Source organism: Phoenix dactylifera, chromosome 15, assembly GCF_009389715.1.
Source record: "Phoenix dactylifera cultivar Barhee BC4 chromosome 15, palm_55x_up_171113_PBpolish2nd_filt_p, whole genome shotgun sequence".
NCBI lineage: Eukaryota > Viridiplantae > Streptophyta > Magnoliopsida > Arecales > Arecaceae > Phoenix > Phoenix dactylifera.
The window spans coordinates 10,162,122-10,180,707 of NC_052406.1; the positions used below are offsets into that span (position 1 = coordinate 10,162,122).

General features: G+C 37.5%; 1 protein-coding gene across 2 annotated transcripts; it reads right to left on the reverse strand.

The window, feature by feature from the left end:
• Positions 1-2,778: 2,778 nt before the first annotated feature.
• LOC103705832 (histone acetyltransferase HAC1-like) lies at positions 2,779-17,949 on the reverse strand. 2 transcript variants are annotated; one of them, XM_039134395.1, is made up of 18 exons: positions 17,760-17,949; positions 17,592-17,594; positions 15,755-15,959; positions 15,494-15,599; positions 14,716-14,998; positions 14,263-14,634; positions 12,726-14,146; positions 11,282-11,593; positions 10,914-11,192; positions 9,500-9,628; positions 9,161-9,361; positions 8,890-9,032; positions 8,519-8,810; positions 7,766-7,905; positions 5,433-5,511; positions 4,963-5,358; positions 3,446-3,657; positions 2,992-3,360 (listed from the first exon to the last, which is right to left on the reverse strand). In XM_039134395.1, the coding sequence occupies exons 3-18, from the start codon at positions 15,940-15,942 to the stop codon at positions 3,249-3,251; spliced, it is 4,665 nt and encodes a 1,554-aa protein (XP_038990323.1). In that variant the 5' UTR covers positions 15,943-15,959; positions 17,592-17,594; positions 17,760-17,949; the 3' UTR covers positions 2,992-3,248. The 2 variants fall into 2 exon arrangements, with proteins under 2 accessions (XP_008787929.2, XP_038990323.1); XM_008789707.3 differs by lacking the exon at positions 17,592-17,594 and having other exon boundaries at positions 2,779-3,360.
• Positions 17,950-18,586: the final 637 nt, after the last annotated feature.

The window sequence follows — 18,586 nt, forward strand, 5'->3', positions numbered from 1 at the left end:
CCTTCTAGTAGAAATTCAGTTTGAGTTCAAGTAGCTACACTTAGTCCTTTGAACTAATTTTTTTCAGGTCAGATCGAGTCCATTTGGATCCAATCTGATCAGGTCTAATTCTATGAGATCTATTTCTTACTCGTAACCTTGATGTTCAGGTTTGGGTCTCTGATCCTGAACTGTGCGAAGATTGTATGTTGTTGTGAGCTTCCTCTTTATTTATTATACTTGATAAGCCCGCTCGACATTCTCATTTATGCCACTGAAGGTGGAACTCCAAAAGCTCCTTGATGATCAGGATGCGACTCTAAATTCCAAGAGACAGGAGTTCGAGTTGGACTTGGAGCAAAAGAGAAGGTTTTTTGATGAAGAGATGAAAGGCAAACTGGAAGCAGCGGGCAAGAAGAAATTGAAATTGACTGTAAAGAGGAACAACTTATTAAAAGAGAACAGGTTATGGAGAATAAAATGCCGAGCTTGAAGCAGAAGGAGAAAGACCTCGACACAAAATCAAAGGCTTTGAAGAAGTGGGGGGAATCTACTAATATGTATGAGAAGATGTCGGAGGAGGAAAAGCAGCGGCTAGGCTGAGAGATGCCGGAGCTGGTTAAGTCTAGAACTGAACTTAGAGAATTTTGAAGGCTACAGCAGAAGCAGCAGATGATCAAGGAGGAGGAGAATCTTAAACTTAGAAAAGAAGAGTGGAAAAGCTGGTTAAGTGCGAAGCAAGAGATTGAGGATTGCAGGATTACAAAATGGTCGCTTCATAAGGGAAGAGAGGATTTGAGAGAGCTAAGGAAGAAGAATGATGACCACCAAATGGTGTAGCAAAGGATTCTTCAAATATCCAAGAGGAAATCCAAGGAGATTCAGCTCATGCTGACATGGTGGCAAAAAGTTCGGGACAGAGGAGAGGTCTTGCTCACACTCCTGGGATGACAGCAGGGGAGCTGGATTCAGAGGACAGTGAAACACGTTAGGAGAAATGTTGAAAAAGGCGTCAAATCTCAGCTCCTCGAACACACAAGTGCCAGTCCGCTACTTTTCAAGCTCAAGCATCTAAGAGCCAGCCTCTCCTCCTTCAAATGCTTCTCTCCCCATATCAACCCACCATCATTCCATCCAGCAACTGGGAGAAGCTTGCCCGGAGCTTGGAAACCATGGAGTTCTGCTCGAATCATGGCCTCATTGGAGAAATCCCAGGCAGCCTCGACCAGCTTACCAATCTCCCTCCCTGGTTCCAGTGGAGAACTCATTAACGGGAAAGCTGCCTCCAGAGCTCGGCAAGCTAGTCCACCTCAAGAGGCTTGTGCTCGCTGGAAATAAATTCTGTGGTCAAATTCCAGCTTCTCGGGCAAGCGATCTCACAGAGCTCTTGATCCTGGACCTCAGCAGGAACGCATTATAAAGATTAAGCCAGGTTAATCGATCATGGTTTGAATTTATTTTATATTTATTTACTTTCCCATGAAATCTCAGCTATCCCCACACACTGACTCGCAATGAGAAAAATCAAGATCTTGATTTATTTGGATGGGAGCAAGTAATGATTTAATTTATTAGTAAATATTTCAATGACATCTGTACTGGCTAATATATTAAGAAAGTTTGGTTACACACAATACATTAGAGATATTAATTACAATTCTATAAAACCTATTAATCAAAAACTTCATGACTTCCGTAATCCACATTCCCTGGTGCATGATTAAACAAAGAGGGAAGTTAAAAAAAAGGAGAAATATACTATTCAGTTTTCTTTTAATATTCAGGCAGAAAGCTGCAAAAAGGATAAAAAAATTATTTAAATCTGGGATAACCATCACGCCATGGACCATACAAATCTAATTACAAAGTACTGCAACTCATTTGGTACCATACTCTGCTTATACTTTCTACCTGAATTAGCAAGTTAATCTGCAGCATTTGCTTCCCTGCAGGCTGCAGATGTCAACTTAAAATCTTCAAAATGACAATGAATGCCGCATATTTCTTCGAGCGGACTTTCTAAACCTGCTGGCCAGCAAGTTCTCCTGTTAGATAGTTCACAATAATTAGTGCATTCAGATTCAATCCATAATTCTTTATAATCCCAGATTGACTGAACACAATGCAAATATGTCAGTCCTCGAATAATTGATATATATTTATAATACATAATCAATTCCATAGATAGAACCAAGTAAAGAACTTCATAGAAAGAAAGCCTTTAGAATAATAGATGCACTATTTCTACTTTGTACAAATTCTCTTTTACCATGTTCAATGTATAACTACTTGAAACAGTACTGATTACAATAAATTCCAGACCCTAGGTTAAGGCCAGCAAATGCACCACATTAACAATTAAAATTTAATATAAAGAACAACATCATCATCAGTGAATTTACATTTTCATCCAAAAGAATGATGTCCACAAATGCGAAGTGTACACCACATAATGGGATCTCGTCACATCATTGTTCTCACATGAATATATATATATATATATATATATATTATCTTTTCCCTGGTGAAAGAGTCAGCTTCATACCATCTGAGATTCCTTTTATCCATCTGAAGATGGAAATCATCAAGAGGACAAGACCGTAACTTCATCAGGCATATATATAATAGGGCTGAGTCCTAGCTACTGCAAAGACGGAAACTTTCCCTGGAAAAAACCTGACAATTTAAAGATCCACTTTACTCTTAACGACCAGAAAAGGAAAAATTTTACCTCTTAATATCACTTCCAAGTCCAACAATGACTGGCCACAATCAAAAAAGGGCAGAGAAAGATCCAACTGTGGCAAATGATATTTTTCCCCTTTTATTTAACTACTATAAATAATCCTTCAATTTATTGGTCATACAAAAAGAATGCTATAATGCAATGACCTGTGCTATAAGAACTAATTTGTACAATTTGCTGTATAAACCTACTTCTTTTTGTCTCTTCCTCTACATTCATTCCCACGCTTTGGGGCTTATGATTCTGAGTCCATGGAAAAAGTTTCATTGCTGTATTAAGATAGCTGCAAAACTGGTTAAACACTCTCCCAGAAATTTAGCCTCAATTTAAGCTATCTCACTCTCCGTAACTCCAGCCATCAGGTGAGACTGGTGAGACTGTCACTACTGCATGTCTTTCCCTCCTGCCTCAGCCATCTAGAAAACACAAACTAGGCTATTTCAAGCCAAATAAAAAATTACAGGAATCTGCCCTTGATCCTTAAAGCTTTGTTGCTACAAAAACTTTTAAGCAGCGAACCCGGTCAACCACTGCTCTCAAAAGTCTCACCATCTTGCTGCCCAATTCTCTGCTTTGCGGCTCTCCGACAAAAATCAGATTGCTGTTGTTTCTTCCTCATGTAGTCCTTCAGATGCCTAAAATTACAGGAAAACATCACCCAGTTCATCAGAAAACAGTTCAAGAGAAAGCAGCAAATCAGGAACTGAAAAACACACATACTTGCAACGTGGCACACGGCATTCTAACTTCTTGCAAACACTTGCATGTTTTTGCAGAAGATACCAAACCTTGTTGCAGGGTATGCAACCTCCACTGGCATGTGTTTTGCATTCCCTACTATGGTGGAAGAGTTGTTTGATTTTGCAACAAGATGGATATGAGCAATGAGGATCAGGGCATTCAGAGGCATGCACCAAAACATTAAGCACATTCTGCTCAGAAACAGGTATATTGTCAGGAGACCACACAAAGCTGTCTTAGTAGACAAGAGGAATTCCCATGACACCAAATGTATTAATATGATGACATTCCAAGAATAATTTCCAGTATCTATCTAAAGTACAAGTTTAACACCTCATTCAAAAAGAGTGGAATAGCAGGTTGTTGAAGAGATTGAACAACAAATTCAAGACCACAAACACTTCTATGCATATGAAAGGGCAATAGAGTTTCACCTTTGGATTTTCTCCTTGACCACATTCCCCAGATCGTGGGAAATTGTTCTTTAGTTAAATAAAAATGATTTTAAATGAAAATTAGTTTTACATGTCAGGTATGCATAAGGCAAGGTTTGAAACAGGGGCTAAGGCCCCCAGGCTGTAGATTTTAAGCAGAAGGGATGAGCAGTGACAATACGTCCATGTACATTTTTGTTACGCATATCTTTTGATTCGCTATTGGGCTTCTACCCCCCTGTTCATGCCAATAACATCATATCATGGGCATATATTTAACATCTAAACTAGAAAACTAGAAGACATTGGTTTTAAGATTTATGTTATTATTCAATTTTTATTTTAATTTTCTTTAATAGTTTTTTGGACAAAGTTTCTTTAAATAGATCTACAAAGTTTCAAAGCAGCAGCTCAGAGGCTTTAATTCCATAAAACTTCGGTGAGAATGAGAAGAAATGGATGCACTTATTTATCCGCAAAAGCAATATCTCAATATACACTTAGGTTTGACCAAAGACATACAAATGCATGAGTATATCAGAAACAATGTATTAAGATGCATCATATGCAAATATACAACAGCTAAACATTTTCCTTTGGTTAAACTATTGCTAAACTCAATCTTCACGAATTCCAATTTCAAAATGTTCCAAACAGGAAATACCAAAAAAACATCCGAATGACTCTGCTTGAATTATATAGGTATTTCGATATTTGCTCAACTCACAGTCTTACTTGGATTGAGGATACTTATATTTTGGTCTAAGCGCATATCAATTATCAGCTAATTTATCTAGGTAAAATGCATAACTTGGGCTAGTTTCCACAAATGATGAACCATTGAAATCTGAAAACTACAAGAAACACTTTAAGGGTTTAAAGCATCAAAATTATTAAAAAAAGAAAGTTGCAGAATAACAGATCAAGAGGCCCATTAAAAAGTCCTATTTAGAACCAATTTGTTCATTGCTCATGGAAACCAAATCAGGTGGCTGCCTTATGATTATATCTTGGAAACCAGATTTATTTCAAGTTTTCAACATAATAAGATAAAGATAATACCTGCAAAGCCAGTTTCTTCTGAGCCCCTTTCTTCTGGAGCTTGCCACTGTCAGCCATGGTGGCATGACTTATCAATTTATGAACATGGCAGGCAGCTCCTTCCCGCTGATAGCAAGAATCACATAAATCATAATCAGGGCAGGTCATGCAATGCCAGCTCCGAGCTGTATCTATGTCACCATGACAGACAGTGCATGAGGATGCAAGAGCAGGTGCAGCAGGAGTATGCAGGTGATAGAGGATCATCATTGTTGAATGCTTTGCCCGGCGGAGGGTATCAAATTGGTATTGGTTGCCTTGACAAAGACTCAGAAACACAGTTCTAGTGTCAAAAAATTCGCTCGGTATTATTACATCTTTATCATCTGTATCTGGACGAGCCTTTTCCACCTCAACCTGAAATAATCATACAGAATAAGAAAAACTAGAACTGGTGCAATTACAAGATGCAACAGCATTTAGGTGCTCACTAATTCAAAGGAGTGCTTTTCCCTTGCAGTAACAGGGTGCCTATCCTTCTTTTCAAGATTCTGCTCTATGCAGTGGCACCTGCATGAAATGAAAATCAGTGATGAGAGCTGTTAAACATTAGCCTGAAATACAGACGAAAGAGATGGAAAGAGTGCAATCTCTACCCTAGGTTATAAAAACTTAGTGCAGTATAATTTAACTGCATTTCAGCAGTGACAGTTCTAAATTTCTCATCCAAACATAAAGTCTAATCATGTATCTTGAAATTAATCAGTTACATAATGGAAGTACTATGCTGTACCTCACTTTTCCAAGTACCAACATGCAACCGCACAGAAGATATGAACCTTGTCAGAGATAAGGAAATATGCCTAGCAATATGATCCTTCTCTTATATAGACAATGTTGGGTTACTTTCATAATGAACAATAGAAATGTTTCTGAGCATCTCAAGCACAGCCACGCGTTTGTTCATCCAGATGAATATTGATATTCCTAACTTGACACGCACAATATACAGAAATACAAAAATAAAACATACTATATTGCCTAGTAACAACATTCTTTGATTTATTGAAGAAGTTGTGCTCAAATTATTTGCAAGTGGTTTCACGATTTTATGCTAATCCATAAAATCTATTGAGTTCTCAAAATATTGCAATTAATCCCTTGTTTTATATAAATATTTCCATCAAAATGCCAAGAACGATTTTGAACCTATTATTGATCTTTGAGTCTTCAATGTCAATCTCTGATATGTTGCCAAGTTAATCATTTTTTGCCTTTAGTGGTTTATTCCCAGTCTAAAATTTATTAGAAACTATACTATGATGGCACATCTCCGCTTAATGGGAGAACCTTTTCAATACTTGATTTTTCTTTTGTTTGACTGGCCTTTTGTAGCTGATTCTTTTTTTTCCTTTTTGCAAGGATGATATCGTATCTTTACTAGTCTCCCAATATCCATTAACTAAGTCCCTCCCACCAATAGGTATTCCATTTTTGTTTTTCCATGTTTTTCTCCCTAAAGATGTTCTCTTGCTCTTGCTTCTACCTTGGCAAGGAGCTTAGTCCAAATGAACTCAATAATTTAAAGAGTTCTGAATCCCAAAAATGTGCCTAATCTCCCAAAGAATCCCTGTCATAACATAATATAAAAGGAAAAAATCTCTCTCACCTATGGGATCATCGCTACTCATCTTTATCCCAAGTGCGTAGCACATGCCAGCCACTAGCTAAATCGAAAAGGAAAAAAAAATGCATATAGTAAAGATATTTAAAAATTGATCACCAGTCAGAATTAAAAAGCTACAAGGATTAATATAATCATGAAAAGAAGCCAGGTCAATAAATCCCATGTTGACAAAAGCATAGAACAGGTCTCTGAACTTGAGGATACTATAGGCACTCTTGAGGCAGGCCTGATTGTAGTGCATAACATTATTCTACTTGATGAGGGTGCCAACTAGTGCAGTTGGTAAAGTCACTGGAGGTTGGTTCCAATGACCAAGATTTGAGCCCCAACCTCACCCCAATTTTGGCCAGGTTTTCTCCTATTCTAGTTCATTAAAAAAACATTATTCTGCTTGATCTTAATGAAGAAGTATCAGCATATGCACTAACTGTGGCTTGTGTTTGCTCCTTCCGCTTCGAAGTGTACCTATTCTCTTCAAACACCCCTCTTGAAGAATCCCGATCCACACCATCTTCTTAAACAATCGGTAGATGACTTTGGTTTATCCTTAAAAAAGAAGATGAATTGCCAAGTGTTTGATGACTACACTTGATGATCTAAGCTCTATTAACCAGCCCTACACCTAGGCTCAGGATTAACAGTAAAGCCACTCCTAGGCAGGATTATCACATAAGCACCTAATTACCATCACAATCTCCCCACTCCACACAGACCTAGCTTTCACTCCCAACAGCTTCCCATGGCTCCCCATTTCTCATCTTTTTTGTCTACCTTCAAATCACAGGGTTAAGTATGAAAGCTGATGCAATTGTCAATGTTGAACACTACATCCCAAAAATTTGAATTTTTATTAAATCATGCAATAAACTATTTAAGATCACAAAAATTCCGTTAAAACATCCAAACAAATCCTTGCATTTGTGGGCCAATGCAACAAAAGAGAAATTAATGGCATTTATCATATCAAAAATTAAAAGGATTGGGCTCAAGAGACTGTACAAACATATCTAGCCATGGATAATATCACAACCTACATTTGTGAAAGTTCCCTTAAAAAAATCCACTATAGCTAAAAAGAAATCAAGAGCATGGAACTTCTGTTTTTGAGCAAAGCATAAGGACACAAAATATACTTACTGTTCACAAAGTTGAAAGTTCTTGCAAACAGTGCAAACCCATTGTTTCCCAGACACAACAGGCTGACAGCAATGCTTGCAAGTATGCTGCAAATAGACCATTATGAAGTCTTCCTTCATGGGGCGGATGATTTCTCCAAGCTGATGAATACATGAGGTAGTAATAGTATGTAATTAGTAATAATAGGAAGATATGAAGTTGGTTAGAATCTCAAAATCATATGGACAGATATGAAACAGAAATCCATTGCAATATATCCTCCAAGTTCAGAAAAAGAAAATCAGATGTCATGAATAATAAGCACATTTAGCAAGAAATGACACTGAAAAAAGATACTGTGATGGAGTACAAACTGAAATGGTATGAGAATCTAACATGAAGCTAAAGGAAGCCACGGCAACAAAGGTGGACTCAGATTTGTGCACACAAAATGGAAAGAGAAGACCAGAGAAAGACCTAAATAGAAGTTAGGATTTGAAAAGGCTTGACTGATAGATGATGTAACCCTTGCTAAGCTAGTGTAATGAAAGTGGATAAGCCTCGTTGTTTGTGTTTGCAGACAAATTAATCATTATATAATTTAAGACCAATATCAACCCTTGAGGGAATAAGCTAAATTTGACGTTGAAAACCTCTAAAAACAAGACTTCAGCAACAGCCACAACCAACAAAATTTAAGACAACATACTTGACATGAACCTGTAAATTGAAGTAATAACAAAAGAAACTCAAAGATTAAAGGAAAAAAACTACTTGGTGCATTAGAAGAGTATCCTTAGAATTTCCAATTGGAGAATCACGTCTGGCAGCCCTTAGCGCCCTTTCAATTGCTGCCTTAGTCCCTTTCTTTTGTGAAACACTCTCATCTTCTCTCTGGAGGAGTACGTCTGCTTCTCCTGGCCAGTAATCACTATCAAAATATGGCAAACGAACTGCACTAACTTTGGCCTTACATTCACTGGCAGGTACAAAAAATTGGTCATATAGATTGCTGTGCTCCATAACAACATTCTGCTTTGTAGCCTTCCTTATCATTGTCTGGTACCTGAAGATGATCAGAAATAGATTAAGCCAAACAGAACAGTACAAAACTAAGCATGAGGATTTACATGTCCAAGGCTCACCATTCTCGAAGTTTATCAGATTTAGGCATCTTCTGTATCATAGGATGGCAGTAAAGAATATAATCATCCCGCTTCAGAGATGGACAAACCCAAATATGGCAGCTAGTAAACCCTCGTTTCTTGCAGTAATCGAGATACCCTATCTGACAAAAGAGAAATATATGATCATATCAGCCTTCTTTCTCACATAAAAGCTTCTCTTTTAATAGAAAGGATAAAAGAAGAGTTACAGTCTAGATTTGCAAGGCTGCACAGTATAATCTATCCATACCAAAATTTCATGATAAACAAAGGTTCGTAGTGCCTCTCCAGTCACAGCTGTTATTTTAGGCCTAAAATATTTGACAGAATCTATGTACGAAATGCACACACGCCTTTGGTTTGGGCATGCACATTCAGATCCATATTCTTGAACATACATGCCAAAGAGACAAACATCTGCACCTTCAATCTTCTGAAACAATAGAATGGCCTGAAAAGGAACACAAAAAAAGAATAAGCTTCACATGGCTTATATAAGCACTATCAATCTATCCTAATTACATGATAACAATAGCAACTTGCACAAAAAGGAAAACATATGCAAGGATAACTGCTTTAGGATCTACACCTTCGACTTGTAAGGAAATTCTGCAGGGTACTTTTCTTCTTTAAAAAGCTCATGAAAATGTCGTTTCACTTCTAATCTCTTGTCAACTGATGACACCACTCTAACAGTAAGACCCTCAGCTCCTGGTACCTGATATGATAAGATAAATTACAATCAACCCCAATCAACTATCGCTATTTCTTGGTTTCAGAACCATGTTGATATTTTATATGTGCAGTCCATGCATTATAATATCAAATTCAGAAATATGTTCCCACATCATGTCATGCAATCTAAGAATGTGAGAAATCCAGTGGGTTGCAGAAGCTGACAATGGCAGTCATAATGCTGAATTATTAAACAGAAACCATTGCTCTATTTATAATATTTCATCGTATCTTGAGAATGTTATGTGATAACAGTTTACTAAACATTGAGAGTTTGAGCAGATGAGAGTACTAATATTAAGCAGAGGTCCCAACAAACTTCAATAAGCCTGAGAAACAGAGCTGAATTAGTGATCATCAATTTATTTTGCAACTGCATTCAGAACCTAAAAACATAAGTTTATACTGCATAAAGGAAAAGGGAAGAAAAAATTCCTGGAAATGCTCATCTTGATGAGAAACTTAGACTATAGAAAACCTCAGCATAGTTTTTACTTACTGGGCGTTCTTCTTTGCGCACTTTCAGTGAGGTTCACTGTTCTACATGAGGCAGCAGTTGAATGTTCAATTGACTAAAATCTCAAAACTTCTAATTGTAAGTCAATAATTTTATTATTTTTAACAGTGCAATTTATTTATAATGTAATTCAGTATTGTTTGTCACCCATATAATATTCAAGCTGGCATTGCAACTAGACAAATATATCATGGTGGACCTTCTTTAAGCCTAATCCTTAGCATGACCATGCAGAGGGGAGAGAGACTAAGTAGTAGAAACATTCTAGGTGTCAACCAAAAAGATCCAGACCAAAAGCAAATATTGGAAGGCCTTATTTTCTACCAATCAAACATGTCCAATAGCAAATCTCTTTTTTTCACAAAAAAAATACAGAACTAAATAATTGCAGCTACGGGGACTGATTCCGCTCCCCCACCTTTATGCACTCTTATTCCTTTTGACTCTGATGGTAGAACTCATGGCAGGTTGACGTGAGCTGCCGTAGTACCGAAAAAAAATTAAAAAAAAATAACTGCAGCTAAGTTATGATCAATATATGCATCCAAAGGTAGCCTGCAGTAGCAAAGGCAACAAATAGTAACCACTGTGATAATTTTAGAAGTTTTGTTTACATTCATCCTGATATCCTACATATACATATTTCACCCATAAACACATCAAAGGGTCGCAACAAGTGGATGTGAGGAGGTATCTGCAAAATGTGGATCCATAGCAAATGATAAAGGAGCAATATGATGTAAACGCTTACCTCATCAAAATTCTTCCCCAAATTATTTGCCCTTTCTTGTCGTTCTTCTTTAAGGCGCCTACAAAGCCATTGCTCTATATGGTCGCTCAGCATCGTTGTTGGCAAGTCCTTTGCCCCAGGAACCACACTTGGTGGCAAGGGCTCTCGTTCACCGCTTTCTATTTCCCGTAAGGAGCAATTTGGGCAAGTGTACTCAGCTTGCCGTGCTTCCTTCCTTTGGCCATTGAAAAGAACACATATTTGATGTTGCCAAGCTTGGCACTTATCACATTGGACCCACTGAAGAATGCATTAACAGAGAAAACATTAGGGATGCATTTTATACAAATAACAAATAATTCTAGCATAACAAAATGAGAGGCCCTTACCCATTCAGTTTCAGCATAATTCCACTTCTTCTCCAGCTTAAACTTTGGAATATCTTCTCCACCAACCTTAACATTCTCAACAGAACTGTTGTAGCATTTGCTACAAAAAGAGATCCTCACATCACTTCCAAATGTCATGTTATTGATATTTCTCAAAGAATAATACACTCTTTTAGGATTAATTTTCTTAGAACATGATGCACAATATCTAAAAGGCAGTTCAAAAAGAAGCTTGTCCATCCCACACAAGCTGCATAAGTTCTGATCCGCTAGGCGTTCCACTCCTTCGACTTTTTCTGCATTTGCTTTGCTCTGAAAGAAAATGAACTGGATAGTGAAAAATGCAAGGAATTGCACAAACAGTAGCATAAAGCCAGCAAAATGGAAGTAATGCCTACAGCATCATGGAAACTCTACATGCACAAATGCAGGAAAAATGAAGAAAGTATTTCACTCAACAAATCAACAAAAACAAGAGCCATTAATTAGATAACATGAAAAAGTTGAAGGGAGTTGAGCAATAGAGAGGAAGTCTATATTCTAGTTTTGGTTATAGTTTATATTCTTGATGGCAAGCTGGACTCATGGCAATCATAAAAGCACCATGGTGAGCACATGCATTATAGGCTATAGCCATAACATATTATGGAAATATCTATTGTGTAACATACATTTTAGACTATTTATATTCAAATCTTTGTTTTATTAGCATGTAATATTGCAAACAAACCTTAAAATTTAAGAGTTGCAATCATGGAAAGTCCTTGCAGATAATTGTTGGAGTCTTTAAGCTCATTGAAAATATGCCTGATGTATCATGCGAAGTAGGTTTCAAGAATGACAAAAAAAAATTAGCTCAAAATGATGCCATAGAATGCTAGCTATTGTATGAGAGAAAAATAATGGTGGTGGATTGGCAAGAGCAATTGTTATTGTTTGGTAGAAGACGCTTTGGTTACTACCACTAGGGAATCTAGAAGGAAACCAAGAGACTTTTGAGTTATAATTTATATCTGCCATGGAGATTTAATGAGTTAGAAAGTAAGAACGCATTTTCCATCAATGTTTAATCAGGCCAACCTCATTGTGGATAAGACTAAAATCATCCCAATCAAAGTTCAAGTATCTAAGAAGTCTTTGACTGGATACAGACTAATGCACCTTCGTGCTCGACCTAAACAGTCAACTCTTGTTTAAATCCTTCTGACAGCCAATTCTGTCCGTCATTTGATGATCACAAGTAAATGTAGATTATAATCTTTCCATGCATCTTTCTGATGCAGCAAATAAATAAAATTTATAGCATGAGATGTTCTTATAAATAAAATTTATAACATGAGATGTTCTAATTAAGTAAAATACCTACAATTAGAAATGAAAAAAAAAAGTCCCCAGCTCACAAGCATGTAGAACACTAATCTAGCTTCAGAATTTTAGAACTTACCCGACCAATGCATTGCTCAAGACTCCTGATATGCTCCCTAATTTGTTCAGGAGTGAATGTATCAAGTAGTGAAACACCTTCTGTCTTTGGCTTTATCAGCTTTGTTCCAATCACATCAACAACTGATGATGTAGCAACCTTACTCTTCACCTCCTGCTCAACCTTACCAGCCTCAACCTGAACCTCCATGTCATCTTGTTCACAACAAGAAACAATCTGTGCTGCACTAACAGGCTCAACACCAGAATGTACCTTAGCAGCCACCTCAGGGTCATCAACATTGGTCTCACAAAATTTTGCCTGTTTTTCCAGTGAGGATGTTGCCGACGTCTGTGATACCAGCCTTGCACTCTCAGTACCTGTAGTGATACTATTAACAGACATGTTCGCATCATGGAATGCTTGAAGCACCCCTTGGGGAGATTGTTGGGTGCAACCCATGACTGGTGATACCAACTGAGAAGTTTCACTTTGCCTAGAATAAGAGAGAGAAGGCTCCTCTGTCTTGGCCCGTTTCAATGAAGGTTGCTTATACTCTATTGTACCAACAGTGGGAAAAGCAGTCTTTAACACCGTGATAGCACCATTAACTGTATCCGGTGAAAATGTTTTCAATCTTATTCTAACAGGACTGCAAGTGCGGCATGAATTTTCACGGCACTCTCTGTAGTGATCAAACAATCTGTTATATTTAACGCATTGCATTGCACAGTGAATGTCGTTGCACTTTAAAATGTGGCTAAGGTTCCGTTTCATTAACATGCACGAATGAATTTTGCATTGTTTTTCTTGACCCGAACAAGTCATCACATGTTCGTATAGAAGGAGAATTTTGTGAACCTTATGATACTTCCCATCCCCTTGTGCAAATTTAGATTGACAGTCAGCCGCAACCCCATTAGAAGCAGAAAGCTGAAATCTTGTAGGTTTCTCGATAGAAGATTGGGGAAGTTGTTGCCCAGTTACATCCTGTTCTATCAGAGGTTGAAGTGGCAACTGTCCTGGTAAAATGTAACCGTTCATCTGAACTGGTCCATTGAGAGAGCTTTCTGACTGAAAATACTGATCCTTTTGAAAAAGCTGAAGCTGATCAAATTGCTTTTGCGGCAGATGAGACCATTGACAGGACTGTTGGGTGCCCTTATTTACTTGCTTATTTTGAAGTAGATGCCCCTGTTGTGAAGGATGTGATTGAGTACCCCTATGAAATGATTGAACAAGGCTTTGGGATACTGGTAGCACCTGATGCAAAGTCTGCAGATCTGAATGAGAATACGCACCTGCAGAGTTTGCTGCCAACTGAGATTGCATACATGCCGGGTTCATTATTTCAGAATTCCCACTCAAACCAAATGATGATGGAAGCATATAGGACATTCCAGAAGAAGATGATTTCCTATCAGGCATCACATGCATATCACCTGGCAACTCAAGTCAAGAAATTAAATTAGAGATATGAAGACTCCAGATAGAATTCATTGGTTTTAACTGTTGCATATCTGATTGAAATCCAGCTATGGATTGCTTGGAAACATACCATAGAAATGGGACTCCATGCATCCTTCAGATATTGCTGCTCCATCATTTGCTTCAACAGCATTTATGGGAAGAGCAAGTCCAGCATTGAGAAGTTCATTAGCAATTCCATATGAAGGAATCTGACACATGCTGGACCATGTTTTATCACCATTACTATTTAATAGATGGTTGTTGTGGCCTCCAGTATACTGCTCTGGTGACATCACAGCATCATTATTGGAATGCCTACCCCCAATACCATGTCTAGATGATACGGACACTGGTTGGGGAATGTGAGATCCTGGTATACGTTCTGGCCACGATATAGCATTCCCGCCACAACCAAGTGAAACATTGGCAACTATGCGATGGTGTTCATTAGGTAGATATCCTGCAGAAATCAATTTTGTGATTGCAAAGTTAGAATAATACTGAGAATTTAATAAAATAATTGTTATTCTGTTCAACTCACTGTGAGACGCAGATAAGCGATTGTCAAGCACTGAGCTGGTAAACAGATTGGTGTTCAGTAAGGAACTATGAACTGTGTTAGATGCCCCTTTACCAGAATCAGTATTTAAAAAATTATTATAGAAAGGAGATGGAGAAGATGCTTCCATATTGTGTGGCACTTCTGTATTCCAAGTCATTAAGCCTATTGATGACGAAGAGACAAGGCCAGCTGCATCTTTTCTTTCATCACTGAGCAAATCATCCAGCCTATTTTCCAGTATACTCGGATTCATATGGTGCAACTGGATGTATAGAAACAAACATTGATTTGTCATATTCCAGAAGATGCAACAAGTGACTTAATTACTACAAAACTTTAAATGAATGAACTAAAATACGCAATCAAAGATTATTGCTCGCTGCTGTAAGCATAACCATGACCATGAAATCTTACTCCAATCAGCTAAAATTAGCTTTGTGTGAGTTGCATCTTATGTCTACAGTGTGTCAAAACTGTTTTCTTCTGGCTTCATTTTCAGGATGCTAGCCAGTTTAATCATATTCAAAATCATATAAAACCCTGAAACAAGAAAAATCTGTTATGCAGAAACAAAGATCTGCCTCTCCTCCCCCCGCCCTGTTGCAGTATTCCATCACCCCAGAAACAATACTACAGGGGCGTGTCATGATTCCAGATGGGTGGCTAGTCAAGTTTAGCAGATTTTATGAAGACATAGTCAAAGAAAAGAAACAAAGGTGTGACATGGTGTATAAATTCTGATTAAATTGTGACAAACCTGTGAATCAGCCTCTGCAAGAAGTTTTTCCTCCAAAATTTGAGCAAGTTTTTCTCTGTTTTCCACCCATGCAAAACTGTTTGCTTTCTGGCTTAAATATTTTAAGCTGCAAAATACAATTAACAAATGATTGAAGCATGGTAGTGAGATTCATAATGTACAAACTTTCAACTAAAAAAGTATTCCGCTATCCACAATTTAGAAACAAAAAATTCTTTTCATTTTCATGCTTGACTAGACAATTCTGTTTTGGCTACTTACATTTTCTCACGTATAATGGCACGTACTGTGGACATATCAGGATTCCTATCCTGCAAATGCAGAATATCTCCTCCAACCTGAAGAGGTTGCAACGTGGTGCCATTATGATGAAAGACAGGACCTGGCGTGCTCTGACTGTGATGATCTGAAAAATGTGTCAAGGCCCTTCCATGCGAGATCTCAGCCATCACAACTGCCTTGTCACCTAAGATGCATAGTTCATGGTATCATATCTGGATCATTCTTTTAATTAATGAAACTAGTAAAGATGGTCATACTCCTAAAGTCAATGTTATAATCAAGGGTTTAGGTCCCATAAGCAGAGTCTATCCTGGTCTGAGGCTGGACCAGTAATGGTAACAGGGCAGTCCCAAATCGGTTCAAAAAAAATAAAAAAATAAAAATTGAAATCTTGGGAGCCAGGCCATTTCTAATTCTAGGATGCAACTGTCTGGAGCCATCCCTGCACAGTACAGGACTGACCCATTCTAGATAGATCTAGGGTCCCAGATGTGTCCTAGGACCTGGTTTCTCTTCTATCCGGTACAATACTGCCAGAGCAGACAGGGATGGAAATCCTTGATGATAATGACAAGTTACATCAACCTACTTGCAGAGCAGTACACTTCTGCAGCGCTACCAGATATGGTGATGATCAACAGTCCACATGGAATTGTTAATAAAGAGGCACATTCTCTCTTCAAAAATATGTTATAAGATGATGAGCACTTAACAAACCACTGTTCATACAAATTACAAATAATTACCCTCATCACCACAGAATCCATCATCAATGGGTTATTCCAATTGAGCTTCACTATTCAAATGCAACAGATTGTGGATACATTAATTATAAACCAGAAAATATTAGCAAACCTAATTTTCAATTATTCCATCATTCCAACACTCTCCAGTTTGAAGCTTCGTTCAGTGGCTTACATTATGATGCGACTATAGGAGTCATAATTCTTGGGTCATTCCAATTGTGTTTAACTATTTTACTAACAATCTATGTGGCATGTTTATCGCAAATCAAAACAATTAGTAAATTAAATTTTGACCCTCCCATTATTCCAACACTTTATGGTTAGAAGATTTGAGTCCAATAGCTAACACCATGATATACAATTATAAAAGCGACAATTCACATGTTGGTTTCATTATTCTCAATTTTTGAACAGCGCCCAGTATTATTTTTACAACACTCTCCCATCTGAAGTTCAGTCAGTGTTCAATGGACTATGGCATCAAAACACTGCCATCAGATCCAAAATTCTAGAGTTACTCTAATGAGGTTCTCCGCTTGAAAGTAACCAAACAGGATGTATTCATTTCGTGTCTATGCAAACAGTGAAACTGCTGCACTTTCCAATTGGTCCATTTTTCCAGCGCTTTCTGATTTCAAATTCAGGAGCAATCGAACAGCTTATATCATGATGCATGGCTGTAGAACCATGATTCTAGGGTTATCAACCGGCTTGAGCCATTTTCTTAGCAACCAGCGCTAAATACATTTACATAATCAAAATAACAAATAAAACTACGCTTTCTATAGTTTGACTCTCCCGTTATTCCAACACTCTCCAGATTCAAGTTCAGATAGAATCCAATGGTACATATCATGATACTTAGTCTCTCCCATTCTTCCACCATTCCAAGTTTGATAAATTCAAGATCATACCAAACTCAGAACTCTTACCATATGCATCTCAACCGTTCAAATTAGAAAACAAGTAAAAAATTAAAAAGAAAATCAAAACTTTATCACATTACAAGATCCAGAAAAATTCAGCAGAAGTGCCCACTAAGGATTATACGAATAGGAAGCACAACATACCAGCTGAATAAGTAAACAGAATCGTTCGGTTTTTGGAGCGAAATCGAATGGGAAATCCCGCAACCATAACGAATTCGAACAAGGCACAATATCAGAATCAAAAGCATGAAATTTAACAGATAAGAATTAAAAAAAAAATGATTCCACGAACGCTAATCTTCAAAATACCTTAGAAGAGTAGGCATGAACCGAATTAAGAACGAGATTCCTCTCCCCAACACCGGAATTAGAGTTTCGCGGAGATTAGAGGAGGAGAAGGGGTGGGGGTTTAGGGTTTAACGAACCGGTCTTCTCGCGTAGGACGCCCCGGGAAGCGCCGGCGTTATATTTATAGAGGTCGGCTTTAGGATTCGTGGAATCAGGGGCGCTGGGAGGAGCTTTAGGAGCCGTGAACAGAGGGGATCCAGCATCCTCATAACTTAAATAAGTATAATTTTGTATTAAAGTAAGATTTTTTTTTTTTTTTTTTTTTTGTATTATCTAGACGTATTATCTATCCTGGAAGCATTAAATTTTTGCAAGTCTACTTGGCAGTGTCCTTTTTTTATTTTTTTTCTCTTTTTTTCTGAAAAGTAATTTTTGTTATGTTAAATTATCAGAGAACGTTGCTGGTCCAGAAGATTAAACAATTTATAACAGCTTTATGCTTTGTCTTGTGCTCATAACGGCTTGCTTCATAAAGTTGTATCAGTTAGGGAAAAAAAAGGATTGCTACTAAAAAATCTTAGATAAATTTAAACTATATAACAATATTCAAATTAAATTTTTATTGTAATAATTTTAAAGCAGCTCATGGTCCTTACAGCACTGTAAATCTCTACAAGAACATAAATTTTACCACTGAGGTTAGACGTGTGAGCAGCAATGGGTCAGCTCAACTCTTTACCATGCATACATGATTGGTATGCTGCCTCTGGGTCATCTCAATTGCAGCCAGTGCATGTATTAGCTCTAAAATTTTGACTTACTACAATTATATTTAGTTCTCTTCTACC